The sequence below is a fragment of the Mus pahari genome, chromosome 3, assembly GCF_900095145.1.
Source record: "Mus pahari chromosome 3, PAHARI_EIJ_v1.1, whole genome shotgun sequence".
NCBI lineage: Eukaryota > Metazoa > Chordata > Mammalia > Rodentia > Muridae > Mus > Mus pahari.
This window is the reverse complement of record NC_034592.1, coordinates 46,300,577-46,328,437: the sequence shown is the minus strand read 5'-3', so window position 1 is coordinate 46,328,437 and position 27,861 is coordinate 46,300,577. Positions and strand designations below refer to the sequence as shown.

Sequence of the window (27,861 nt, the reverse complement as noted above, 5' to 3'; positions counted from 1 at the left end):
ATGATATGCTAACAGATGGGAGAAGGAGAGAGGGGCAGAGACATAGAGAGAGAGAGAGAGAGAGAGAGAGAGAGAGAGAGAGAGAGAGAGAGAGAGAGATGAGAGGAGCTTGTACACTCTCTGGCCCCTTAGCAGGTACTCTTTAGGTCTTTCAGGTAAGGCGTTAGAAGCCAACCCTCTGGCTCTGCCAAATGGAAGCGGGGGTTCACTGACCTAGTTTGGCTCCTTTTCTAAGCAGGGTAACCACTACAGCAGTGTTTCGACAGCCGATGGCTCTGTCCAGGGGGCGCATCCCACTGTGGTCCACATGTTCTATCACGGCTCCCTTCTCCACCAGATACAGCACCTACAGCAGCAGGGCCAGCAGAAACCTGAGAAGCAGACCCCGGCGGGAGCAGGCCCCTGCCCAGTTCTGCTTTCTGACTGTGGGGGTACCAGTATTAGCTTTGCACCCACTTGAGATGGCTCTGGTCATGGTGGGGGTGTGGGGGGGGGGCATGTGGAAATCAAACCAGTGAGACACCGAAGAAAGGCACTACAATGGCGAACATCTCTCTGCTGTCATCGGTCAGCGATGTCAGTGACAACTGTCAGTGATGAGGAAGAAGCCCACGGGCAGGCAGGTGTGTGCCGAGGTGCACAATCTGTGCCTGTCCCGCCTCTTCACCTGCAGTTAGCAACGGCTTCTGCCATGAGCTCTGGCTTGTTCCAGACACACAGATCCACACAGCCTGAGGTTGTGTGCTGGTGGGCCGTCCTTAGGAAGTTAAAAGCAGAACAACTGCCAAGGACAGTGGTATACACCTGCCATCAGAGTATTTGGGGGGGTGGTGGAGGCAGGAAGATCAAGAGTGCAAGGCCAACCTTGGCTACAGAGGACAGTTTGAGGCCAGCCTGGGCTATGTGAGACCTTGTTTTTAAAAACCCAAAGGATTACCATATGATCTGGCAAGTGCATTTCTGAGCATATTCATAGCGAAAAAGATTGAGTAGGGCTTTTAAAGAGACATTTGTCCAGTGGTATTTCTACTGATGGATGGACAGACAGAGCCCTAGATCACTGCCTTTCCACGGCACAGCATGTGTCTCTCCGGGCTATTCTCTTGTCAGACACATGCCACTGTAAAAGCAGAGTCCCTAGTAGCTCCACAATGCCGGTGACTCATAGGTCTGAGATGTGCAGTCCAGTGGAGGCCTGGTGTCTGCCCTGGAAATCCTCATTTATCAATTAAAATCGTAACTAAAAACAATTGAAAACAATTAGCATATTATAATCTATCTGTTTAAATAAGGCTTTTTCTTAAGTGAAAGTGGTTTCTGAATGACCCACGGAGGAATTTTATTTATATGCAGCACATGATAAGATAAAACCACGAACAGGGCAAACATGCTCCCCTCCATGTCTGCAGTATATGCAGGGATTGTACTTTTAGGCTTTTAAGAGTACATGAAGCCTGGAGAGATGGCTTAGAGGTTAAGAGCACTGGCTGCTCCTCCAGAGGTCCTGAGTTCAATTCCTACTACTCATATGGTGAATCAAAACCATCTGTAATGAGATCGGATGCCCTCTTCTGGCATGCAGGCATATGCATACATGCAGGCAGAATATTGTATACATAATAAATAAATACATCTTTAAAAAAGAGCACATTTAAAATCTTGACTAACAGTCTTGGACTGAACTGCACCTAACAGAATTACAGATAGTTGAAAAGATCCCATATACCATGTGGGCAAGTGTATATACACACACACAGTCCACGTCACACACAACTTTGCAGGGTGCTAGGAACCAACTTCCATGCTGACCCATCCTGCACACACAGGAGGAGGTACGCACACCAGAAGTGACCGTCCATCAGTACTCACAGTCTCTGCATCACCATAGAAGGCGGCCAGGTCCAAGGGCGTACGGCCGTTCTTGTCGGTCTGGTCTATCTCTGCTCCTTCTTGGACCAGGTACTGGACCACTGCCCTGTGACCCTTCAGACAGGCCCAGCTCAGTGCCGACAGGCCCTCTTTGTCCAGGGAAGAAAGAGCAGCACCTGAGGGAATTGTCCATTTATAACTGTTTGGCAGAAACGAAGATGCCCTAAAGAGACACTTGGGTCTCCCAATCTACTCTCAGATTGCTGAACGATAGCTCCTAAAAAATAGAAATTTCCGCAAGAATCTCATGCCCAGAGAAGGAAAAGCACCAGGCGGAGGGAGAACTTGTCTCCCCAAAAGAGATTTCGGAGTCTTAACAACTTGTTGGAGCTCCTAACAGGACAAGAAGGAAGTCCAGACTCTGATGGACCCATGGCAGGTGGGACCACACCTTCAACAGGACTGCTTAGATGCGCGTATCCTTGGCCCTTGAGTTAAATGTATTTCATTTCAGGACTCCAAAGATGGGCTTGAGGCTTCTGGATCTTTGTCCCTCTTCCCACTGAGTAAACCTCCCTTGTCTGCTTTCTACTTTTAATTGGTTCTTTTAAACGGCTTACTGAAGAGGGTCGTAGGTCGCCCCAGGACTGATAACACATTCACAGAGCATGAATAAGCCTGGGCTGCTGAGGGTCCCACGTGTTAACCTGAGCAGGTCTGCAGAGCTGATGGCAGAGGGTCCTCACCAAAGCTGGACCATCAGCACCTGGGCTGCACTGTACCTCAGAAAAACCTCTAGCCGGGGAATCAAAAGTACGAAGTTCTTCCCGCAAAAGAAGCCAGCACACTGCAGCACGCCATACCTTTTGAGAGGAGAAATTCCACGGTGCTCAGGTGTCCTTCACAGGAAGCCACCATGAGAGGGGTCCGACCCTGTTTGTCACTCAGGTTCACATCGCAGCCTCGATCCAAAAGCAATCGGACAACCTAAAGAAGCACCGAGAATCAGCACTGAGAAGCCTGTCTCCACACCACAGCAGCACTGAGAATCAGCACTGAGAAGCCTGTCTCCACACCACAGCAGCTTTCTCCATCTCTCCCACCAGCGGCGTGATACATGGGGCTCAAACGATCTTTCTATGACATTCATTTCAACAAAACCTTCTTCTATGCATCTTTCAGTTATTACATGTATGAAAATCACGTATCAGGGAGAAATGGTAGTGAGATATGCCAGTCATAACAGGTGATAACAGGACAGCCATCGGGGTTAACTCAGCACAGGGAGGCACCAGTAGATGCCATTAGTGTTCCTAACTGGTCCTGAGGAGAAGCACAGCGCCCTGTGTATCTGGGGTTCTGCAGTGATAGATCCAACCAACCAGTTACACTCAGTCTACAGATGGAATGCAAATACTGTGCCATTCTAAGAGAATCGAACTTCCTCAGACTTGACATCTGCAGACAATACTGAGAGGGGAACTACCGTTACTAGAGGGGTCTAAGACAGGAGAGTGACTCTGAACCCTTGGTCACATGCTTTGCTAAGATGAGGGGGTGGCTTGTCCTCAGAGGACAACTGTTAGCAAAATTCCAGCATCGGCAATGTGCTTTATGCCACGTATGCTACTAACACTGGGGAGAAAGATCAGAAACTCAGGGAAGGAGTCTGATGCTTGTGCTGGAGGAAGCCACTTTATCCGCTGGGTCGGCCTGGAGGTTGCCTGGGCACATTCCCTGCGTGTTACATTGCCAGAGCGGCAGAGGTGGTACCATCCTTTCACCTCATTGACCAGCAAACTCCTCCCACCTTCCCCGTGAGTTAGGAAACACCATGACAGGCAGAAGGTTAGTCACAGATGCTATTCTATAATGAGTGAGTGGTCTTGAAGTTGTTTGTGTGCACGATCCAGGCATAACAGGGTACTGAGTGCGGGCAGAGATGTGGTCACTGTTTCGAAACAAAGGAAGAAGCTGCTGGACAACGATGCCCCCTGTTCGCTTGAATTCAAGATGGCATAAGAATGGCCTTTCTAAGAAGCACCCCCATGACAGCCCTCCTTCAGTGTACGAACACACTACACAAATAACAGGGGCAGACATACTGCCACAGCGAACCCTCTACCACTGTAGTCTGTCCTCTTGGAGTTAAGGGAACCACCGTGCCTCTGGCATGGCTGTCAGTCCATCTGGCTGACTGTGTGTGTCTGTCATGCTGGCCTCTGAGAAGCAGTGACAAGGACATGAGAGGAAGCCAGGGAGGAGAAAGAGCTTCAAGGGCCAGAGGTGGTCTCAACAGTGAACCCCATCCCCACCACTGCTCCTGAAGCATCCAGGACTCCCTGGGTACCTGCCAATGGCCCTGGCGGGCGGCACAAAACAGAGGGGGAACCCCTCTCCTGTTGGCCCGGGACACAGCAGCTCCACGCTCCAGCAGCAGCTCGCAGATCTCCACCTTTCCTCTCCCGGCAGCGGCCGTCAGGGCTAGATGGGGAGGGAGGAGGGGACTGTCAGTAGGTGCAGAGCAAGGGCCTTGAGCGCCTTATCACCTCCAGCGCTTGTGCCCTCACCCTTTTAATCAGGGTGGGCTCCGTGATAGCCGGGATCCACTGAGCACAGCGGCACGCTGCTAATGTCAAGCCCTGGGTCTCTGGAAATGGGCAGTGTGTGCTGCACTGGAAGCTAGCAGCTAAGTTTCGAGGAAGACTGAGTATCTCTGGGGTGAGACCCACGAGGACCAAGCTGAGGCCACATGGACTTGACAGTCTAGTGGACAGCCAGCACTGCTGGGCCAGCCATGTGTCAGCTGTCCTACGTAGGCCTCCAACTCAAGTCAAGCTATACCAGCTAGAGCTATGAGGGCAAAGACACCTTAGCAGGCCCTACCATGCTCTGTTTAAACCACAGATTAAGTATATTACAGGCAGACTAGTGCTATACTCAAAGCTGGCCTCTTAGCCTTAAGTCCTAGTCCATTCAGTGAAATGTAGTTATCGAGGGGCTGGAGATATGGTGCTCTCCCCAGTCAGTTCCCAGCACATACATTAAGCTGCTCACAAACTACCTGTAACTCCAGCTCCAGAGGACCTAACGCCCTTTCCTGGCCTCCAGGGCCCCCTCATTCCTGTGGTATACACATATAGAGACATAAACAAAAATCAAAAGCTTTTTCAAATAAAAAAACTTACAGAGACAATCAAAAGCACCCATCATTTCTGCCTTGCTGGAATGTTAAACTTAAAAAAAAAAAAAAAGAAAAGAAAAGAAAAGAAAAGATTTTTTTTACTATATGTTCACTGTCACTCCCCTCAGACACACCAGAAGAGGGCATCAGATCCCATTACAGATGGTTGTGAGCCACTATGTGGTTGCTGGGAATTGAACTCAGGACCCCTGGAAGAGCAGTCAGTGCTCTTAACTGCTGAGCCATCTCTCTAGCCAGTAAAACCTCTTTTAACAAGTCAGATCCCATATCATAAGAGAGAGAGAAAAAAAAAAAAAATAAGGTGCGGGGTGGATGCCTGTGTGGAGCTCCTCCAGCTCCAGCAGGGAAGAGCACTCATGTGACTGGCAGTGCCTCCACTCACCTCCGTCCTGGCTTCTGCTTTGTCACGTGAACTGTGTCCAAGAAAGGACAATAGCAGGTGCCAGCGACAACCCAGGCCAGTGGGGCAGCGTGGCTCTGAGCCGCACAGGATAGATGCTCCACAGAAGGGAGCGACCTGCTGCCAGGAGGAAGCAGCAGCTTAATCGTGCCTGTGGTGCCATTCTCGTGTCTGCTTGGAAGACGGTTTTTAAATATATCCTTAATTTCCGGTTTCCAGAAGATAGCAGTACCCCCATGAATGGGGGAAAGAGGCGGACTTCTCTGCCACAAATGGGAAACAGCAGAAACAAACCCTTTACAAAAGCGGTGCCAATGATCACATGAAAGTGCCCGCCTTCTCAGCAGCCGATGCAACTGAGAGATGAAGGTGCATGAGGGGTCACTCACTCCTCACTGGTGGGAATGACGCAGGAGACAGCAATTGGGAATCAGATCGGGTGAATGCACACTTGTGTGGCAGTGTTCCCCACGAGGCCTCAAGCTGGACGCTACCCACACTGCCATCAGTAGTGGGAAACGCCAGCGAACAATGTTGTCATAGGGTGGGAAATTCACACATCTATGAGAATACATGCCCTATAGCTAAACACAACTTGACAACACAACACAAAAGACCAGTCTTACACGCTCGACTAGGTCGGTGACTAAAAGCCCATGCGTCAAGAGCAGTCTGGAGAGGGGACCTTGAACGCTCCTTTTGGAGAAACGGGGACCCAAGATCTGCCTCCTCATCAGAGCTAGGGACATGGTGACGAGAACCTTGGAAGCCTGTGTTCAGGGAGGCCGCTTCCTATACACTCGCATGCGTGGGCCCCTCCTACACAGCTGCCTGACGCCTGCTCCTCCTGGGGCCCTCTGTAAATACTATGCCACCAGAGTGGGCTCCTAGACCTCTGCCCTCTGCTCACAAGTACTCCCGCTTCCCCTACACATGGCCCTGGTGACTGAGGTTAACTATGACACAGACAGACAGACACAGGTATAGTCACATACACTGCAGACCGGACCACTGGTTCTGATATTGCTAATATCACCTGAGTCCCACTCCTGGCCTTGTGCAGGGAGTAAGGAGTAAGGCAGGAGCCGTGGGAGGGAGCAGATTACCAGAAAGACTCGTCTCAGGGGGCCTAGCGTCTAAAGCCCAGGAAGACAGCAGGAACATGCAGCCCCCATCTTCCCAGAAAGACGAGCCAGTTCTCTTCGCATTTCTGGTCCCAAGCCCCTGAGGCATGAATGTGGACCCTACAGTCGGCACCGTCCGTCTTTCAGGAGTTTCCTCGTGGGTGGGCGAGCTTCCCCTCTAGCTGGGGAGGTGAGGGGCATTCTGCTGGTCTGGTCCCACCAGACCACTCTTGTTCAGTCTCACTCAGTGACAACACCTTCTTCTCTCTCAGGAAGTAGGTCAGCACACCTCTCCAGGAAAATGTGGTCAAGGGACTCTGTTCTGACTGACCTCAAGTCTCTTGATTTTGCAGCGGGCAGCACAGAAGGAGCAAGTGAGGGGACCGGAGGAGGCAGTAGACTGGAAGCTGACACCAGCCTTTTCAGGCCTGACTGTGAAGACTCGTGGGCTGGCATTTGCTGGCTGTCACCATGTTCCACAAACAAAGCACAGCACATCCTAATGGCCTAATGGCATCAGTGGTAGAACGCTGTCCCAGGAAGTAGGACTGGTCTCTTTCTGCTCTCCAAGGAAGTGGTAGGGCTAGCCTCAGTCCCTGTGAGAAGCCAGGCAGGAACTATAGGCTCTAGAAGTATATCGCATCCACACCTGCCTCTGGCAGAAGAGAAGCTATACTGAGAAGCTCAGATGTCCCAAGAAGCTCTGAGTAAGGACGAGCTGCCCCGCTTTGTGTGGGAAGCGAATGTCCCTGTGGGAACCCTCCCTTGATAGGCATCTCCTCTGTTCAGTGAGGACCAGGTATGGATTCGCTGGAGAACCTCACACGTGTGGTCTCGCCCACGTTACCTGTGTCCGTCTCACAGCCTACGCAGAGGCCGAGTCTGAAGCCTGGGTCTGTGTAGTCTCTGTGAGCCGTGCTCATTTCTCTGTCATGTGCACCTCTGCCTCAAAGAGAGTAACACTGGTGTGCATGGCTCCAGCTGATGTGCCTTTTGTTACAAAAGTCTGTTCCTCCCCTAGGGGTTCTGAGGATATAAAAATTGTTTTGTTTTCTTCTCCTATAATATACGTTATCTCAACTGATCTTGCAGGAGCCCTCAAGTGGGTCATAAAAGATCTTGGTGCCAGCTACTCCTCTGGAACTGTCCCCCACTCAGGGACTCTCCTCCTCTTTCCATGGCTGGACCCAAGTAGGAGGAGAAAGAATTCAAAGGTGCACAGGAACACACACGTGTCTGCACACCAAGACCTAGGAGTCCCCGGAAAGAGACGAGCCTGGTCTTGCATTTGAGACTGGATGGTCAATCTACTAAACACTCCCCTCTCTCATTTAGTGAAGGGGCTTCACCGCTCTGAGAAACGAGGCGCCTTTAAGTCGGAATGTGGAATCTCCATTGCAGCTGCTGCTGAAGTCTTGACAGTAACACATCAGACAGCCTTGCTCTAAAAATAGGATTCGTGTGTTTCACCAGCCGGCAGAGAAGCCGGACGTTTGGAGCAGTTGACAAGCTGACAAGCGTGCCCGCCCTGCCAGGCCTGGCGACAGGGTCAGATTCCACCTTCTTCTTTCTCCACAGCCAGATTTGATTTGCTGTGTGCTTGTTAGTGCAGATCTGTTGTGCGGGGATTAAGAAGCTGTCAGCGCGGGTCCACTTTGCTCAGCCTCAAACCAGATCAGGCTCTATACAGGAACTCCTAAGGAGACACGGCTGATGACAGACACCGGAGCACTGGCTTCCTCTTCTGCCCAGGGTGAGTATTTTTAGCTCCATCACCAAACTCCCCAGGCGAGGATGCATCTCAAGTTTCAGCAGCGGTGAGAACTTCAGGATACCATATTCCCATATTCGGAAGCATGGAGGGCTACAACAAACAAACTCAAAACAAGCTATGCTCAGGAATTCCAACCATCCTGCTGAGAAAGCCAACCTCGGGCCCCAGCTCTAATGAGGGTCAGTGAACTTGGCTTGATCAGACAAAAAGAGGAGTGGGGGTGGGGGTGGGGTGTGAAAGACAGGCCCCGGGGTGGGAGAGAGGACATTGCTGCCCTGTGTTCGACCAATAAAACACAAGGATGCGTGAAAGGGGAGGCCCCAGTCCATGTGAATACAAGGCACTGAAGCCAGGCACAAGTGCTTTTACTTGGCAACCGCTTAACAAGATATCATCTGATTGAATTAAAAAAAAAAAAAAGCAAGCACATCCCCTATCCCGACAATCCTGAGTGATTTCACCTTGGCAGCACTGCCTTCTGAGTGTGAGCAGATTCGTCCCGGCAGATGTTCATTTTAGGAAAAACCTAACTGACACTCAGCCATCTGAGCTCACTGAAAACATCACGGAGAAACATTCCTTGGCACCATAAAATGGATCGTTTGGCAGAATCCTTTACATACTGAAGTTCTCCAGGCAAAGATTTGATTTTAAAAAAAGAAACAACCTTCAACTGTCAGTTTGCTGGGAACGCAGTCATCTCATCACAGATGAGGATGTTTATGTTTATGAAGTGTTCTAATAGAGCTGTCACTCAAGCACACACAGGGTGGGCCCCTGCAGTGGTCCAGGGCTTGAGGATGAGAACCAGGGATGCTGCCCCGAGGAGGAGAACCAGGGATGCTCCTTACTTGCTTCTCAGACCTGACCTGGAGGCTTGGAGGGAAGGTGGTAGAGACCACCCCTCCAAGCCAGATAACTACCTTTCACGCATTACCTATGGAAAATGTTAACTGCCCTTCATGAACATCCCTGAGCTCTTAAGCAATAGTCTGCACCTGCTGCTATACACATGTCCTCTGGTCATGAGGTCACCATGAGTAGAACAGCCCAGTTTTGTTTATATGTATGTGCTCGTTTGTGCAATTTATTTCCATGTTATATCGGCCTTTCCCATTTTTATCAAAAAAAGGAAGCACCAGTTAAAAGTAAACAGTGTGTGTGTGTGTGTGTGTGGGGGGTATCTCAGAAAGGTCACTCATTGTGGCTGGGCTAGAAACCAGTACATTAGAAGAATTTGTTTTGTGACTTGGGGCAAGAGGTAGAGCTTTCTGTGTAGCTCAGTTCCTTTAACCTCACGCAAGTGTACTAGACAGTGATCTCAAATGTGCTCCTTGAGATTAAACAGAACCTACCCTGTGGTTTTTGCAGTGCTCAGTGGCTGACAGATGTTCAAGAGCTATTACATGCAGCTAGAGTTACGATAAGTTATTACTACTAAGGTATTAAGTAATATACCAAGTGTCATCCCTACGATACACTACACCATGTGTGAAGAGTGTCTAGCTTTGTGTATCCATGAACCCATTTCGTCCACGAGCAACTCCTGGGAGGCAAGTGCTAGTCTTATCTGTTCCAGAAAAGCTCACCAGCTTGCCCGGGACCACAAAGAAGTAGGAGAGTGGATGCCACCTGAGTTCCTGGCTCCCTCACTGCTGCCTCTAGGAGGTCTCTCCTAAAGACACTGAATTCACAAACAACTGCTTGTGGATGTCTTTAGAAGGAAAAGACCAGAACAAGTTTCTGTGCCCCCGAGGGGCTACCAAACTCTCCCACAGACAGATGAACAATGGCTGTGTTCCCTTCTCACTCTGGCCATGGGGCTCCTGAGACCAGAAGAGCGAAACATCTTACGAGCACGCCAGTACCACTGTGTAACACGCACATCCGAGCGGTTATGTGGATCTGAGTCCTGCCCCCTTTTGACCCTATTCTGATATTATTTCAACTATGCCTTGGAAGCATCGGGAACACAATTTCCTAAAGCACAGATGACATTATTCTTATTTCATATACACCTCGCTCCCCTAAAACCTGAACGAAGGCCATAGCTCTGAACAGCTCTTGAGTGAACGGCTGTCACTCCCAAAGCATGCTGAGAATGTTCACACTGAGGATAGATTTAACTACCTGCCAAGACACCAAAGGCGTGCCTAATGTCACCGAGGGCATGAAAACATGTCCCATGGTCTGTCTTTCTCTCCCTAATATCTCAGCACAAACTGAGGTGGACAGAGTCCTGTGGAGGGCATCACAGTGGGTGTCCAAGGAAAGGAGGGAGGGCGTGCCACATTTCTAGGTCAGTGTTTCACACATTCTCAACAGACCCCAGAGAGTACTGCACACATGCCCTTTCTCCAGTTTCTCACCTGGTCTTGTGCTCTGAGGGGAACAAAGGAAGGGCGAGTGCCCCGAATCCTCAAAGCCAAACTGTGAAACTCTTTAAAAACATCAGCAAAAAGACAAAAAAAAAAAGAAGAAAAAATGAAAATAAAAAAAAATAAAAAAATAATTTAAAAAAAGAGGAAAAAAAAGAAGAAAAAAAAATCAGCATAAAACTATGCTCCAAGTTTTTTTTTTTTTTTTTTTCGAGACAGGGTTTCTCTGTGTAGCCCTGGCTGTCCTGGAACTCACTTTGTAGACCAGGCTGGCCTCGAACTCAGAAATCCGCCTGCTTCTGCCTCCCGAGTGCTGGGATTAAAGGCGTGTGCCACCACGCCCGGCATGCTCCAAGTTTTAGACCTCAGAGCATTGCTGTTTTTGAAAGCACCCCATACTCTGGAAAACTCACAAATCTGAAACATTTCTAGCCCCAAGCATTTTAAGTAAGTTATGTGTGTTTAAAAAACCTGATGTGGGGGCTGGAGAGATGGCTCAGCGGTTAAGAACACTGGCTGCTCTTCCAGAGGTCCTGAGTTCAATCCCCAGNAACCACATGGTAGCTCACAACCATCTGTAATGGGATCTGGTGCCCTTTTCTGGTGTGTCTGAAGAGAATAACAGTGTATTCACATAAAATAAATAAATAAATAAATCTTAAAAACAAAACAAAACCCTGAATGTTGTAAGGACCAAATTGTGTTTTTGTGTGTGTTTTTTTGTTTTTTGTTTTGTTTGGTTTTTTTTCGAGACAGGGTTTCTCTGTGTAGCCCTGGCTGTCCTGGAACTCACTTTGTAGACGAGGCTGGCATTGAACTCAGAAATCCGCCTGCCTCTGCCTCCCGAGTGCTGGGATTAAAGGCATGTGCCACATTAGCCCAACACTGTCTACCCCTCTGCTCAGCAGCCACAGGGAGAACTGATAGCACAAGTGGCCAACACCTCTACCCTGGAGAAACTCCCAGGACAGCACTAGGCCAAGCAGTCACAGGAGAGTAAGAAACAGGAATTCCAGCCCTCGGAAAGCCCAGTGTGTGGACCACAGCTGCTCCTCATGAAACAGCTCGACAGTGTGTGGAAACAAGGTTTCTGCAAACCAGGCAGATGGGAGCCATGGCGGAGAAGCCCTGGCTCTCAGGAGCAGGCTAGAAAGTGAGGACCCTGTTTCCATCGAAACAGCCAAAAACAAGGTGCAGACTCAGGCTGGACAGAAGCCTGGCGCTGGGAACATGGTCTGTCAGTTCCCACAGCACTGCATTAGGTCACCAGTGAAGTGTCCCTGGTCATCTCGGCTTGGGTTGGTCCACATCAAACACTGATGTGGAAACAGTAACTCAATTCAGTTGGGACTCTGTGGGAGCCGGGGCTGACTCGTCACGGCTGTGGAATGCTGAGACAGATAATCCGAGCATCGGATAGGCTCCTGCCATGTTTCAGGCTGCCCAGAAACTGTGGAATGATCCTCATCTGACAGTCCGTGGGTGGTACAGTGACAGACTCCCTGGCGGTGCGGTTTCTGCTAACAGGTCGGACTCACTCTCCTCTGAAGATGAGGAGAGGAGAGAAAGGAAGAGGAGACAAGGAAGGAGGAGTGGGGAAAGGAAGACAGTGGTTCTGTGCCATTGCAACCACAGAGCTTGCTTTGAAGGGTTTGTCTCTAAACACTGCCCAGACAAGCAGCGGCGGCTCTGTGAAAAGGAAGGGCTTCTAAGTAGAGCCCTCTGCTCCCCAAATCAGCAGGTACTTAGGGGTTTTCTACAACCTGTGGGTTCAACGCAGTGCTCAGACTAAACACCGTTTTAGATGAAAGTCTCTGGAGCCTGCCATAAAGCTCTTGCTCTTCTGAGCCAGCTCTTCCTGATGACACGTGAGGACCATCAGTTCAAGCACTAAGGACTGTGCCTCCTCCCAGCTACCCCACCCCATGAGGTCTCTCCCTGCCTGGCCTTTTTGGCTAAGAGCGGGGCGTCACTTCAGACAACCTTCTGCTTTCAGTCATTAGGGGTGATGATGCCTAGACACGGATGCTGTGAAGCAGGTGCACAGACCCTGCACGGGTCGGTCCTGACAACCGTAAGGAAGTACCTTGTGCAGGAGCTGGTGCTCGCCTCTCAGCATCACGCCTGTGATAGCAGACACTGAGTGCCAAACAGGACAGAGACACTGCACCCTTCAAAGCTGGGTGGGTGCTCCTGGAAACTGCCTTGACAAACCCACCAGCCAGGATCTTAAGGCCAAGTTGTTTACAGCTAAATCTACACTGAGAAGACTTGTAAACAGATACAAGGGTTCCGGGAGAAATAATGAATGTGTTCTCCATATAAAGCACCCGTTGTTCCTCTACCTTCCCACACCCTGCATAGGAGTCATTCTCTGGATCCTGGCCTAGCCTGTGGCCAACACACAAGGGCCTGGGATGTTCTGGACACAAAGCACTGTTGAGAACACTCAAGAATGAGGACCAGGGAATGGAGCCATGACCCAGCTCTTAAGAGCACTGATTGCTCTTCCAGAGGTCCTGAGTTCAATTCCCAGCAACCACATGGTGGCTCACAACCATCTGTTAATGGAATCTGATATATATATATATATATATATATATATATATATATATATATATATATATATATAAAATAAATAATTCTTAAAAACAAAAACAAAAAAGAATGAGGACCAGGCAAAGCCACCAACCAAGCAACCACTCTCACTGCTGAGAATTCCTGCTGTGATGAAGACCAGACAACATGTGGGGAGAGGACCGGACAACATTTGGGGAGCATCACCCCACTGTGGGAAGGCCAGGCCCTGCTGCTTAGAGGAAGCTGGTGATGAGGGCTGTGACTCACTGTCACTACAGGGTGTGCTAAGTCAGAGCCCTGCTCACCACCCCACATCTCTCTCAATTCCACACTTGGGAGTTCAGTAATAGACTTGGATGGTCAAATCCGAGCACAGCTCTCAGCGTCCAGACAGTGCACGTGCAGTCAGGCCCAAAATCTGCTGATATTCTCTCCTCTAAGTCGTGCCTTGCGAGGCTGCAGGCTGTTCCCTTGACATGGGCAGCTGTGGCAGGCAGGAAGGTTTGGGGCCCTGGTCATCAGGGATGAAGGAAGCACGGGACTCCTGGAGGGCTGCTGTGGCTCTCTAAGCCCGATGGACGGCTGGCCTGGCCTTTACTTACTTTAAATGTTACATTTTCAAATCCTCTCAATAAAACTCTTGACTTCTGGGCACCGTGGTGAGCGCCAACATAATTCTGACACTTAGAAGGGTGAGGTAGTAAGACTACACAAGTCAGGGGCTAGCTTGTCCTTCACAGTGAGTTCCAGGCCAGCCACATCTCTCTCAAACAATGAGGACAGGTCAGTCCCCTTCCTCAGCTTCTTGCCTATCCCCCATCTCTCCAAGTTCAAAGATCTGGGACTGCTTGGAGTGTGAGCCCCAAGTTTCAACCAGAACTTCAGTCAATCCACCAACCACTGGGCCCTGGGGCAAGAATTGCACTGATCCAAACCCTACTTGAGAGAGATTCCTAGAGCCAGTGTGTTTCCTCCTCTGGGGCATCCTCCCGAGACAAAAGCCCAGCATGGAGAAGGGGAGGTGGGAACAAATGTCCACCCTTCCCCAAGAAGCCATTCACAACCAACCATTAGCTCTTGTGCATGTGCACGCGCGCATGCGCGCGCGCGCGCACACACACACACACACACACACACACACACACACACACACACACAGTGTGCTTTGGGTTGCTTTTTGTTTCTTGAGAGACAGAATGAGCATGATGAGGTTGGTGAGGGAGAGTTCTGAGCAGTGAAGGAGAGTATGATTAAAAGAGTGTATGAAATTCTCAAAAAATAAATGAAAGGAAGAAACCCCCCAAATAAAAAACCTCTTGGCTGATTCAATTCACCCCAATCCCTACTGATGATGATAAGAACTATTTTCCAGGTTACAGCATCTGTCTTTTTACCAGACTCCCGGACAGTTGCAAAGAGATGAATTCTGCGAACAAGCTCAGTGCTTGGAATCCGGTGAGTCTGATGGGAACACATCTCAAGCCAATACCTAGATGACGGTTGGGGAGATCCTAAACCTGCTGGGAGCTCAGCCCTATTAGCCTAGACTTCCGCCTCTCAGAATCTACTAGATAATAAATGTGGACCTTCTTTTGTTTTTTTTTTTAAAGTGAGAAGTCTTTAATTTCTCAAGTGTCTCTTCAGACATCAACCAACTGGCAGAATCTCAGTGGGGAGGGGACTGATCCATACCATCTGGAGTCCTACATTGTCTCTGTAACTCACACCATGGCTCACTCCTCCTTCAGTCCACAGCAAGCCATAGGAAGCCAGCTGATGGTGGCTTCCAAGAGCGGGCCATGTGGCTCTGGAGGGCAGGCCTGCTCTCCCACCAGGAAAATCTCTGAGGCTTCTCCCAAGTGTGAGCTAGCTAATAAACTCTCCACACCACCATCTGTTCTGTTAGAAAATAACCTAGAAGAAGTCAGAAACAAATCTGTGCTAAATAAATAATAAATAAATAAATAAAGCGGCCACGTGTATCACGTACAAAGACAGGGAAGGTATCTTGGTTACATCTGTCGAATGGAAAATTTCAAAGCAGCAGTAACTTTATTAATCTGAATATTAATCTTTCTTTCTACTAAGTCATGCAGAACGGGACTGCAGACTGCATTAAGTATTTTAGATGGGTCTGTGAGACCTGAGCTCTGTCCTCATTCCACATTGAGTCACACTTTCCCTACTGAGCCATCATTGATTTGCTTGACGATGGACCTGCTGCCTGGATCCCTTAGCCAGGCTTCAAGGAAGGATCGGGTGGGTTGGAATGTGTGTGGACATCAGATGCCCCTCAAGTGCCCGGTTACAGCCCATCTAACTCAAAAGGAGTGCCTTTCACTGCTTCCAGAGATCTACTACTCATCTGGCACATTTAAAAGGCTTTAGGCTTCAAATGCCTTGTGACAAAATGAAAACAGGAGTACATGCATCACCAGTCACTCTAAGGCAATCAGGCCACAGCGGGGCTGGGACATCACGCACGCTGCCGCTGACTACAAACCCCGGAAGCATAATTACCTGTTTCTCCCCACAACGTGTCGGTGCCGTTGACTTCGATTTCATGTTCCTCTGCCATTCCCAGCAAGGACTGGACGACCTGTCAGACGTGGCAAGGTGATTTAATGAGCTCTCGGAGCAATGGATGCTTCTTATAGCCCATAGATCAAAGGAAAGAGTGTTGTTTTTTTTTTAACCATTATTATCTTGTGCCACGCAAGTGAAGAAAACATAATGAAAACCATTTCCTGGCATAATTCGTATGCTATTCACACTTTCACTGGGGAGAATTAAAAAATACAACAATCTCGGGGAATTGCAGCAACTCTGTTCAGGATTACCAGGTACTCAGAATTCTAATGAATTCCAGCATGACCCAAATATGCCAATGTAATCAACAAAGGACCCAGCAGATCACGTAACATGCAGCTTCTGCCTAAACCACCATTAGGCCATTCTTCACAAGGAAAGAAAACAAGGCGAGATTTTCTCCTAACCGTGAAAATTCTCTTTCAGTACTATCCAGGTGATTTTTCTCCTGACAGCTCTGTTCCTCTCCCTTCTGGGCATCTTCCTGTTAAAAAGCAGAGCAGGTCCCAAGCTGGAGGCAGGAGAGCTTGCCCTTGGGGAGATGAAGTATCGGTACCCGCTGGACCAGAGCCAGCAGCATCCTGAGTGACAGGCGACCGGGACAAAGCCATTTTCCAGGCTCCCAATCCATTCTGTTTACAGTATGCAGTCTGGGTCTATTTCTAATCGGTGGATGCTCCAAGCTTCGTAAGTAGCAGGAGGAAATCACAGGCCTTGAAATGGAGCAATTCCGTGGGTATACATACAGTCTGGGTGTACAGTCTGGGTGTACAGCCTGGGTGTACAGCCTGGGTGTACAGTCTGGGTGTACAGTCTGGGTGTACAGTCGGCTGCTTACCCGATACCACTATAGCATTCTTAGGATTGGACAGGAGGCATCAGGGTCCAAGGAGGGAGTGAGAGGGAGGGGCAGCAAGGGAGATCGTGTACGCTGAAGATGGAGGACATAGCCTTAGCTAGAAGGCAGTGGCTTCTAGAAGCTAGCAAAACCATAAAGGCCCTTCTGGGAGCCTTCAGAGAGAAGCCTGGCCTCTGCTCATCTCGGTTTTAGATTTCTGACCCCAAGACGGTGATTAAGTGTGTGCTGAACATTTGGCCATTTACTCTGATGGCAATAGGAAATTATACCCTCTTCAGGACTTTGATTATGAAATCTAGCGCTTCTGCTTGAAATGGTTATTGGTTGTGCTAAGTCAGGTTCTGCTCAGTGTCCTCCAGGCCAGCTCCTGCATGGGGTACATGACTTTAAAAAAAGAACCACTTCCATACACGGGGCATGTGCACCATGTGTGGATGTGCACTGTGTGGGCATGCATCATGTGTGGGCGTGTATCATGTGTGCGTGTGTATCATGTGTGCGTGTGTATCATGTGTGGGTGTGCATGTGTGTGCATCATGTGTAGGTGTGCATGTGCTCATGATCTCCCCGAGATGACTCTTCCCATGTTGGAGCCACAGATTCAGACTAGAGGACAAGGCAGAGAACATGGTGGCCCACGCCAGTGACTCCAGCACTTGGGAGGCAGAGGCAGGAATATCCAGAGTTACAGAGACTAGGCTATTTGAGGTCTTGTTTTAAAAAAAAAATAAGACAAATACAAGAGGAAAATGTCTGCGTTTTCAGATATGTGTACTTAGTACTATCATTTATGCATGCCAAATATTAGCCAGCCAGCAATACATGCTTTTATGTTTATCTGCCATCGTGTATAAGTGCCAAGTGCCAGCCAGCCAGCTTAGCGTGCAAATTTCAGTCATTTGGGGGAAAGAATATTTCCAAACACTGGCACCTCCAATTGCTCAAAGATTACGAAGAGTGAGAAGCACCAGCAAAACGGGAGCAAATGTTGTTATATTCGCAGCCAAGGCAGAGAACCAGGCCTGCTGATGGTGATTAAAGCTCCAAACCTAGAGCTAGTGACATCCAGAAAGAAATGGAGTGCTGAATCTCTGCTTCGGTGTAGCAACTTCAAATAATGAGCATTCATTCTCACGGGCTCTCAAAGCACCCAAGCTTGAGTTTTAAAAACCCTTCAAACACCCCAGAATGATTTCCGAACTAGGGTTTCACGTGATGGTAGTCCAAAGGTTATAGGGAGAAAAGAAGGGACTGAAGGGACCGGGAGGGAAGAGCCAGGTAAGGGAAGAGCAGACCGGAGAGGAAGTGAGAACGGGCAGGCGAGACTGAACAGCCGGCAGAGCTCTCAAGAAGAGCATTTCATCCCCCACCTTGGTCACAGCCAGGGCAGCAGCACTAGAAGCACCGCATTGGTCAGGGTCAGCAGCGACTTTCTTAACTCTCCATTCCCTCTTGTTGCCCATGGCTCTCAACTTAGAAGGCTGTGACCAAACAACTGGGCCGCAAAGCCTCATGTCTCGGGAAGGAACCCCACGGCCCCACTCACCGAGCTGTGGCCCATGCTGGCGGCTGCTGTCAGTGCCTGCTGCAGGGCCTGGCTCTTCCTCAGGGTGCCAGGCTGGGGAGGGCCTGCTGACCACTCACAGTTCAGCAGGTACTGGAGAATGTCACTGTGGCCCCTCAGTGCGCTGTGGACAAGTGCACACTGGCCCTTCTTATCCAAGTGGTCCACCTGTGGGCAGAAGTTGGGGAAAGGTAACGGTGAGCATCCTTTTACTCTGGGAATCCGTGTGCCCTGAAGGCTACATGCAAATTCACGATACTGCAGAAGAAAGCAAGGGTTCACATTCCAACTTGTTTTTCTGGACAGTTCTGAACCTGTGGCTCCTCTCATTGGGATAAGAACACTAATCCATGCCTCAGGTTCCCTTGGCAGGACTAGTAACCACAAGACAGTCTCACCTCACACAGGCATCTCGCAGCAAACTACATAAAGCTCACAGACTGAGCCCTCAGACAAAGCCCTGTGCTTCCCAGTGGGGCCCTAAGATGAAGTAGTTTCAAGCTGCTCTGAGATGTTGAGATGGGTCACTGAACCAGGGAGCCAAAGAAAGGAAGGGCTCTATAAAATAGAACACTGATCTACAGGAAGGACAGAAAGGAAAACATACAGGGAGGCATCCTGGCTTTTATTATAAAGGAAAGACACAAAGCTGGGGGATGCTAGCGAGTCAGAAGCAATGTGTGAGCACTGCATGTCTCCTAAAGGCCCGATGCTGGCGGGCACCCCTGAATTCCGTATCTGAGCGAAGGAGCCCCAGGACTGAAAAAGAGCCCCAAAGCCCAGCTCTGACATGTTTGCAAAGTAAGGGGCATGCTGCCTCATAACTTGGACTCTGCAAGAGTCCCCAACATGACAGCTAGCCTCTTCCTGCAAGCTCTCAGCTGTGACAGAGGAAGAGCTGCCAGACGCAGAAGAAAGCTAAGACATAGCTGGTATCCAGAAATTGGAGCATGTGCCACATAGCAATAAGGCTTGTACTTCAAACGCCAGAGCTGAGGTTCAGGTGTCCCAAATGCTGGACTTACAACATTTCTGTACCTACTATAAGCCTAACTTAACTAACTAGGCAAACACCACCATCAGTGCTTTATCGACTGTCACTCAACAGGCTCGCTTGCCTGTGAAGTGCATATAACGCTTATATTAAGCTAAAGAGGACTTATGCTGAGCTCAGCATTCATCTCGCTTCATCGTAGCTGACAGTTATCTAATGGTAACAGCAAGAGGTTGGTGGAAGGTTCCTGGGGTCACGGGACTCCAACAGACAGAGGCCCAGTGTCCCAGGCGGGAAAAGGAAAGATGACATTAGGCAGTCCCCACAGCTCAAGCACAGGACCTCTAAGAACCAGAGAACTCTCAGGATTGTTTTAAAACAATAATGAAGCAGAATAGAACAAGAAGGGGATGATGAGGCATGAAGTATTTCACCAGGAGAGGCAAGACTGCTCAGCAGGGAGAAGCATCTGCTGCCAGGTTTGATTCCCAGAATCCATGCAGTAGAAGGCAAGAATCAACTCCCTCCAGTGCACTGGTTTCTGAACTCCTCATATGCCACATAGCATACACACACACACACACACACACACACACACACACACACGCCTACCTAGAAAAAAGACTTCTGAAAACACATCTTCCAAACAATTATGATGCCATGTTAGATTCTAGAATAAATTCAGGATAGTGCAACACATGTGTATCTTCACCAGTGGGAACTGCTCAAGTTCCTCCAAGTAATGGAAAAAAGAACACGTGGCCAATAGCCAGGAATCTGCCTCGTACAACATCAAATAAAGCAATGGCATCAAATAAGGCATACATGGCTACTGCTCTCCTGGGGCTCCCAGTCAGACACTGAATCTTCTACACTGGTTCTATAAGTTCTCAAATCACTGCGCCTGACAAACTGAAGTCCATGAAGCCTGCCTGGCCCAGGGGCCAACAATCCCAGTAATGACAGGAAGATATTTTCCACCCTCTCAGACACCCTGTTGTCCCCCTCCAAGTCAAAACCACTGCTTACCCTTGCCCCCTTCTTGATGAGCAGGCACACCAGCTTCATGTGGCCGGCAGCAGCTGCGTAGCACAGTGCGTTCATACCGTTCTCCGACATCCCATCCAGACAGGCGCCAAACTCCAGAAGGAGAGTGACAACTTCCTCATGGCCAAGGTGAGACTGGACGCACAGGATGGGGGCATTGTTTAACACTTCTGTCCTGTAGTTCACGTTGGCCCCTCCCAAAATCAGGAGCCGGCTCACCTGTTGGGCAATGTCCCCCAGCAAGATTAATCTCTCCTATGTATGTTAGTTTTAACACATCTGAGAAGCAGGAAGTATCTGCAACCTTCCTGTTATATTCTACTGGATCTCAAGCTTGAGATGTACCAGCAGGAAATGCATGCATGCATTTTCTACACCCGCAGGGAATGCACGCAGACTCATACATGTGCATCGTCACTAGTAGGAACCTGCCAAGTCTCTCCAAATCATGGGAAAAGAACAGAACTTCATTGTGACGCAGCAAACCCACTTCTGGGGCTACATCCGGAATGAAAGTAGAATCCTGAAGAAATGTGCATAGCACATTCACATCAACACCATTCACCAAGCTCAGACGTGGAAGCCACCCCAGGGCCCACAATGGACACGTAGACAGAGACGGATATGCCACCAGTGCAGAACTCAGGCTTAGAAAGGAACTCACCTGTGGGATGCTAAGGCAGAGATTAATATAAAACTATGTTAAATAAACAGGAAGACCAAGAACACATGACACTATTAAGGATATACCCAAAGTGATCACATGTCTCTATTAAGGATGCAGCCACAGTGATCAAACAGGACATAAGCTGAGCGCAGCTCCCAAACCATGGACAGTGGAAAGAAGAGTGTCTAATGGCTAAAAAGATTGACCAAATGAAAAGTGTTAGAGATTTACAACATTAAATGTGAATATACTTCACTGACCTGAACACTTAAAAATGATTCAGGTGTTATGTTTTCTATTATGGACTTTTACACATGAAAACAAAATGTTTTCATATGCACAGTACCCCCTCCTTCCTCGTCCCCTACACCGGGGTGGTTAGGTTTTTTTAAAAAAATGTATTTATTTATTTTGACTTCATGTGTGTGGATGTTTTGCCTGCATGTGTGTCCGTGCCTTCGTCACATGCATGTCTGATGTACACACAGGTCAGAAGAGCACATCAGGCCCCCTATAACCGGAGTTATGAGTGGTTATGAGCTACCACATAGGTGCTGGGAACCGAACCCAGGGACTTTACCAGAGGAACACGTGCTCTTGACTGCTGAGCTATCTCTCCAGCCCCTGGGTGGCACATTTTTAATGACTGCCAGCTAACACTGGTATTATTACTGTAGGGGCTAGACCTGAGCAACCACCAAAAAGAGAAAATCCATGATTCTAACCATGAAATGCTAAGCAAGGGTAAATCCTTAGTGAGATAAAGGCAAAAGGAAACATGAATAGTCCCTTCTCTCGACAAGGAGGGGAGAGAGCACGGCAATGTCGCGTGAGGGCGCTGTCGCATGCCCTCCACTGCGGCTCACACTGACTGCTGCACACAGCGCGGCCCTGGATAGCGGGGGGCCATTTCTGATCTGCACATATTAAAGTGAAACCACTGAACAGATGGACACTTCCAGCCACACTAATCTCCTTCCCATCTCCAGATTTTGAGGAAAAAAAAAATCCCATGGCACTTTCACACCTAGTTGGTCCCTTTCAACAGCTCCAACCGGCAGCCACCCAAGCCTGCCCTGGGAGATCCTCAAGGCTGACGGTTAGATGCGGCAAACCTCAGAGACCTGTCACCAATTTGACTGGTGTCGATCGGGAATCCTAAGTTACAGGCAGGAGATGGGCACATAAAAATTCTGGGCAGTTTAGTGCTCTGTCCATAGAGCAGCAGACAGAATATTTACAAATTATTACAGGAGATTATTACTAACAGTGGGGAAACTACAGCTCTCGACGGCATCTGGACATGGTAGAACCTAAAGTATGAAAGGTTCAGGAGTCTCCCTGCTGCTTAAGCTTGAACTCCACAAGACAGGGCCCCCTCCCAGTGCTCTCTTTGCAGGGCCATCCTCCCCAGTGCAGGCCCCCTGCCTCAGCAACTCTGAACAGACCCTGCTGTCTTGGATACTTTTCCCACAGACAGCAAAGGCTGTTTCTTATGGGTCTCTACTCAACAACAGACCCCCAAAGTGAAGTCCCCGCCCTGCTTCATGCACACTCCACTCGGGCATAGACTCCAAGCCCACTCCATCCCTCAACATGTTCTTGTAGTCTTAGCTCACTACACTGGACACTGGTTCTGAAACAGAAGTTCACAGAGAAGAGATGCAGGAAAAAGCTCTTCCACTGTCAGGGACGGCACACATGCTGGGTCTTTCTCATCACTGGGGCCAATACTTAGCCACAAGAAATAGTGAGCCACACACTTGTAATGAGGATGTTCTGTCAAGTTATCTGGCCACCCAACCATCGGCCTGGCTGTTTACCTCATTAGAAGGATCATCATAATTGTACAGCCAGACCCAGGTCAACACCAATCTAGTCTCTCCCACTGTCAGTGAGCACTTAGAGATGTGTGTGTGTGTGTGTGTGTGTGTGTGAGAGAGAGAGAGAGAGAGAGTATGCACGAGTATGTGTGTGAGTATGAGAGTGTATGTGTGTGTGCGCATGCGAGAGTGTGTATATGTGAGTATGTATGTGTGAGAGTGTATGTGAGTGTGTATGTGAGAGTGTGTGTTTGAGAGTGTGTGAGTGTGTGAGAGTGTATATGAGTATGTGTGTGAGAGAGTGTGTGTGTATGTGAGAGTGTGTGTTTGAGAGTGTATGTGTGTGTGCGTGTGTGTGAGAGTGTGAGTGTGTACATGTGAGAGTATGTATGTGTGAGAGTATGAGTGTGTGAGTGTGTATGTGAGAGTGTGTGTTTGAGAGTGTGTGTCTGTGAGTGTGTGTGAGAATGTGAGTGTATGTGAGTGTGTATGTGTGAGAGTGTGTGTGAGAGTGTGTGTGTGTAGAACACAGAGGAAAAGGCTCTCAGAACTGTGAGAATCTAGCAAACAAGCTGACTGATTCTTACAACACAGTTAAACAGGTTCACCACTCTCCACACCACCACTTGACTCAAGTACAATTAACTGCAAAGGTATTTCAAAACTGTAAGTTTAAATAAAAACAAGGATTTTTTTTTTAAATCCCTTCTGAATAACTAGATCAGTATGGAGAAAACAAACAGCACTATGCTGAAGAAACACGTGGGTGTTGTATAAAGGCCTCGGAAACCAGTTTGAAACAGGATGCATACACATAAATACACACTCCACCACAAGACAAGCAGGAATACTGTGTGATGATTTTGCCGGCCAACTATATGTTCCCTCCCCATCAGCTCCATCCTTTCCCGATACACAAGAACCTACGGGGGAAAGAAGATAGGATAAATGGCCTGAATAAGTGACTGTCAAAACAGTCTTCAGTGTTTATGTGTTCCAGGTCCCTCTAGGACGTGAGCATGTCTCCCTACCCTGTCAGCACGGTCTCTTTGGAAACCTTTGGTGGAGATTTGGAATTTCCAGGGCCTGGAGATCTGGCAACCTAGCTTCCCAAGAGAGCAGACTTGGCAGGCAGGGCTGTAAAGATACCAGGTGACAAACGCACCCCTGTGGCACACTAGGGCAGGCTCAGAATCAGGTCTCCCGCCATCCTGTGTGCCCCTAACCCTCCACTTCCCAGCTGAAAAATGAGAACAAATGTACCATTGCCAAGGTGGCTGAAAAGATTAAAACTGAATGTCAAAATAATAACACTCCCCTCTCCACCAAGGAGAGAGGGAGCCAGAGGAAGGGAAGGAGGGAGGGTGAAGGAAGCAGAAAGAAAGACAGAGAATGACTTAGCTCTACACCCAGTATTTCAAGAGGTGAATAAATATTAGTAGCTACTGTTGTCCATCACCATTTTGTGGGGTCTTCAGAGTGAGATCCCTGGAGACCCATCTCCCACTTACACTGTCTTGTATGCACCCCTAGAGTATCCACAGCCCGGAGCAGCTGGTTGGCAGCCCTTACATGAGTTACAGCTACTGTCTCAAGGTTCCCCAGGCGCCTGCAGCCTGGTGCAGTCACTGTTTCCAGAGCTGAGGGGAGCAGCAATAAAAACAACTCACCTGGGCACATAAGCCATGCCAGGCATGTCCCCAAGGGCTTTCCCTGCCGGCTTCTGATCCCTGGGAGGTGGCAGTTTTGTTGTCTCCATTTCAGAGGTGAGGACTCAGAGGCTCTGAGCGGGTGGGGCAAAGATCACTCAAGGACACAAAGCTAACTGTTGTCCCTGGAGCAGCAGGGAGGCACAGCAGGGTTGTAGCAGACACTATGTGGCCTACAGGAAGGGGCGAGATGACTCATCCGATACACTCCTGCCCATCTGCAGGAGATGTCAGGGTCTTCACCATGGAAGCTCTCTTTAGCTAACACTCCCAAGTGGCAAGGCCACCTAGCAACTTATGGAGACACAGAAGGGTAGTGGAGCGACCCCAACAGTGAGGACCTGGAGAAGTGCCAGCCAACTCAAGCTGGGAAGCAGTATACTGGAGGCTTACAAAAGCAGGGACATTGAAAAGTGTGTCCTCCTTGATTGTGGCCCAAGGTATAATCTCCCAGACAAGTCCAGACAAGGAAAGTCAGGCCACGTCGCTGCCTTATACCTAGTATCCTCTCCTTTCAGCAGAGAAAAATATCAGAAGCCAAATGCTCCCAGATCTACGGGCAGGGGCTGGCACCAGCCATATGACAACACTTGAGGAAAGAACCAGCTGGGCAGGAGCCTGGAAGCTCGAGTGGCAAGGATCCCAGTGGGCCATGCAGGCACAGGCTGGCATGACCCTGGCCACAGGGCTAGCCATCACCAGCATGCTCCCGAAATTACCAAGCCCTCATTTCAGAGCAAGTCATTTTAATTTGCCAAAGTGGCAAACTGCAATTATTTTCAAAATGACATTCATTCCTGTATGACAACAGTTAATACTCTCTAAAAACAGTTCCTTAATTGCATGCATAATTTTAAATTACTGTAATTTGTTCAATATTCTGTGAAAACCGTTTTCTCCCTCATCAAAGACTTACAAAGACAAAACAGGAAGAAAATGAGGGGACTTGAGAATTCCAGAGCCAAGCTGGGGAAATCTGGGGATGGTGCAGAGGGTAGGTAGCAATGGAATCTTATACAGTAAAAACGAACATCTCAAAATCGCCAGTGTGTTCCGAGGAAAGCAGACAGCTCAGAGAGGAAAGCCTTTTAATCCAGTCTTGAAAACCCATGTTCAGGAGAGTGTGACAGTTCCCATCCTCCCATCTCCACACCTACAGCCTGTGTAAATAAACGTCCACGCCCATGGATTCATTAAAGTATGGAGGACAGATACTGCCAGCTTATTCCTTCTGTTCTTTTATAATTTACTAATTTTATAGATGAGCCAAAAGCTTGCTAGAGTCAGAAAGAGGACCGATATATTATAGTAACTTAAACCTGATTTCTTATAAAATCCTACGTGGAAAAAAAATTCACAACATAGCAACCTTTTCGAGATGTCTAAATTTAGAGTCATCCACTTTGGGAAAACCTCCATCTGGAAAGCAAGGGACACCTGGGACAAGGGACAGCAGTGTGAACTGCTCCTGCAGGACAGAAATGGCTTCTTGGCCATCTACTTAAGAAAACCTGCATGCAAGGCTTAGTGAGGAAAAAGGCGTTGAAAGCTAGGAGCCTCAAGGGGGAGACACTGTGCAGGGTCCCAAGGAGTACAGGCCTGTTGCAGCACACCAGGGTACCCAGATAAGGGCAATGCTGAAGCTGCACAGCAGCGACTGGGAGACCACAGGTAGCCTTTATATCCTTACAAACCCTATCTGTATCCACCCAGAGGCGATAGACTCTCTTGTTCCATACCACAGTCCCACACTGGCCAGCAGTGTAGTGGGTGATCCTCCCAGACTCACCCACTGCTAGGTTCTCCCTGGTACCCCTGATCCTTGGACACATGATACCCTTACTTTTCAAACTCAACAGGGACAGGAGGAAGGCAGAGCACCCCAAAGCAATGGGGGAAGGCTCCACAAGTCCACATTCCAGGGCCACGGCCGAGGGAAGTGTTGAGGGTGCCGTGAGGAACAGTAGGCACGCCAGGGTTCAGGGATGCTCCTGTGTCTCCATCTCTGGTACATGCAGCCCCTTTCCTGAGGTGAAGTGAATGCCAGGCCTCCCCTCCTCTCACGGAATGACCATGCTAAGCTTCCTCTGTGTTACCATGAGGGAGTGGGTACAATTATCACTTCACAGCGGGTTTTCAGCACTCAGTCCACTGGGAAAGAGCTCCAGAGTTTCCACAGCAGGGCGTGTCAGGAGCTGGGGCGCGGCACTTCTGTGTGGCCTTAACCAGAAAGACCTGGCCTACCGTCTGATTTTGACTCTAAGACTGTATTGTACAATCTGCAAATGGGGAAGGAAAATCTGTCTGCAAAAGTACAGGAGGAATAGCCCGATTGGGAAGTCACTGACCACAGAACAAGAGGTTCTCAGCTCTGCACGCAACCCACGGAGCGCTCTTTCCATTGCCAGAAGCATATGGTATGCGCTCCTGGAACCTGCAGATAGCTTCCTGTGACCCATCGTTTTGTGTCCTCGATGCTCAATTTCATATGATCCAGGAAGAGCTGGGTTGCTATAGCAATTCCGGACACCAAAAATCCAGTTTCCCTGCAAAGCTCTCTGACCTTGGGGAACCATCTCCCTTTCTGAAATGGTCTTGATGGGCTCCCACAAAGGCCCTATCTACCCAGCTCTCCCTGCAGCAGCAAAGCCAGACCTCTAGGGGGAAGTGTGTGCTACGAGGAGGGGAAGCCATCACCAGGAGAATCTCTGCCCTCTCGGGAGCCATGGAGGCAGTACTGGCAGAGGAGGACCAGGCCAGGTCCCCGTGCAGAGGGCTGCTCACCTTCACGTTGGGAGTATAGAGGTTCCTGAGAGAGGCCAGGGCAGCAGACAGCCCCTCTGTGCTGTAAGCGATCCATAGGGCCTGCAGATGGCTTGAGGAGACTCCAGTCTTCTTACTGAGGCCCTAGAAATGACCAAAGATAGACCCCTGTGAGTGTCTCATCCTGGTTGAGCACCAGTTTGAAAGCGAGTCTGTCCAGCACACTGCAGATACTCCTCTGTACAGAGAGCAACTATACAAAAGGACACCTTGGTTGGTGAGCTATAATGGAAGATCAGGAGACCAAAGGCCCTATCAACTATATGCACACCTGGGAGAGAGAGGGAGAGGAGAGAGAGGGAGAGGAGAGAGAGGGAGAGGGGGAGAGAGGGAGAGGAGAGAGAGGGAGAGGAGAGAGAGGGAGAGAGAGAGAGAGAGAGAGAGAGAGAGCGCTGGGAGCCTGTGCAAGGCACTGAGATACCACATAAGTCACCGCAAGGGTGCAGGGCTGGGTGC

The 27,861-nt window shown here is 49.2% G+C and overlaps 1 protein-coding gene across 6 annotated transcripts in view; it reads right to left on the bottom strand.

Moving 5' to 3' along the window:
• Nucleotides 1-27,861, bottom strand: part of Tanc1 (tetratricopeptide repeat, ankyrin repeat and coiled-coil containing 1) — a 233,173-nt gene that overhangs the window by 8,415 nt on the left and 196,897 nt on the right. For all 6 annotated transcript variants that reach the window (XM_029536846.1, XM_021192512.2, XM_029536845.1 and 3 more), the window contains 8 exons: nt 27,367-27,489; nt 20,366-20,602; nt 18,325-18,510; nt 15,851-15,929; nt 4,220-4,353; nt 2,733-2,856; nt 1,870-2,045; nt 214-346 (listed from right to left, as the gene is read on the bottom strand). In XM_029536846.1, coding sequence (XP_029392706.1) covers nt 214-346; nt 1,870-2,045; nt 2,733-2,856; nt 4,220-4,353; nt 15,851-15,929; nt 18,325-18,510; nt 20,366-20,602; nt 27,367-27,489 — 1,192 coding nt within the window. The remainder of the gene's footprint in view (nt 1-213; nt 347-1,869; nt 2,046-2,732; nt 2,857-4,219; nt 4,354-15,850; nt 15,930-18,324; nt 18,511-20,365; nt 20,603-27,366; nt 27,490-27,861) is intronic.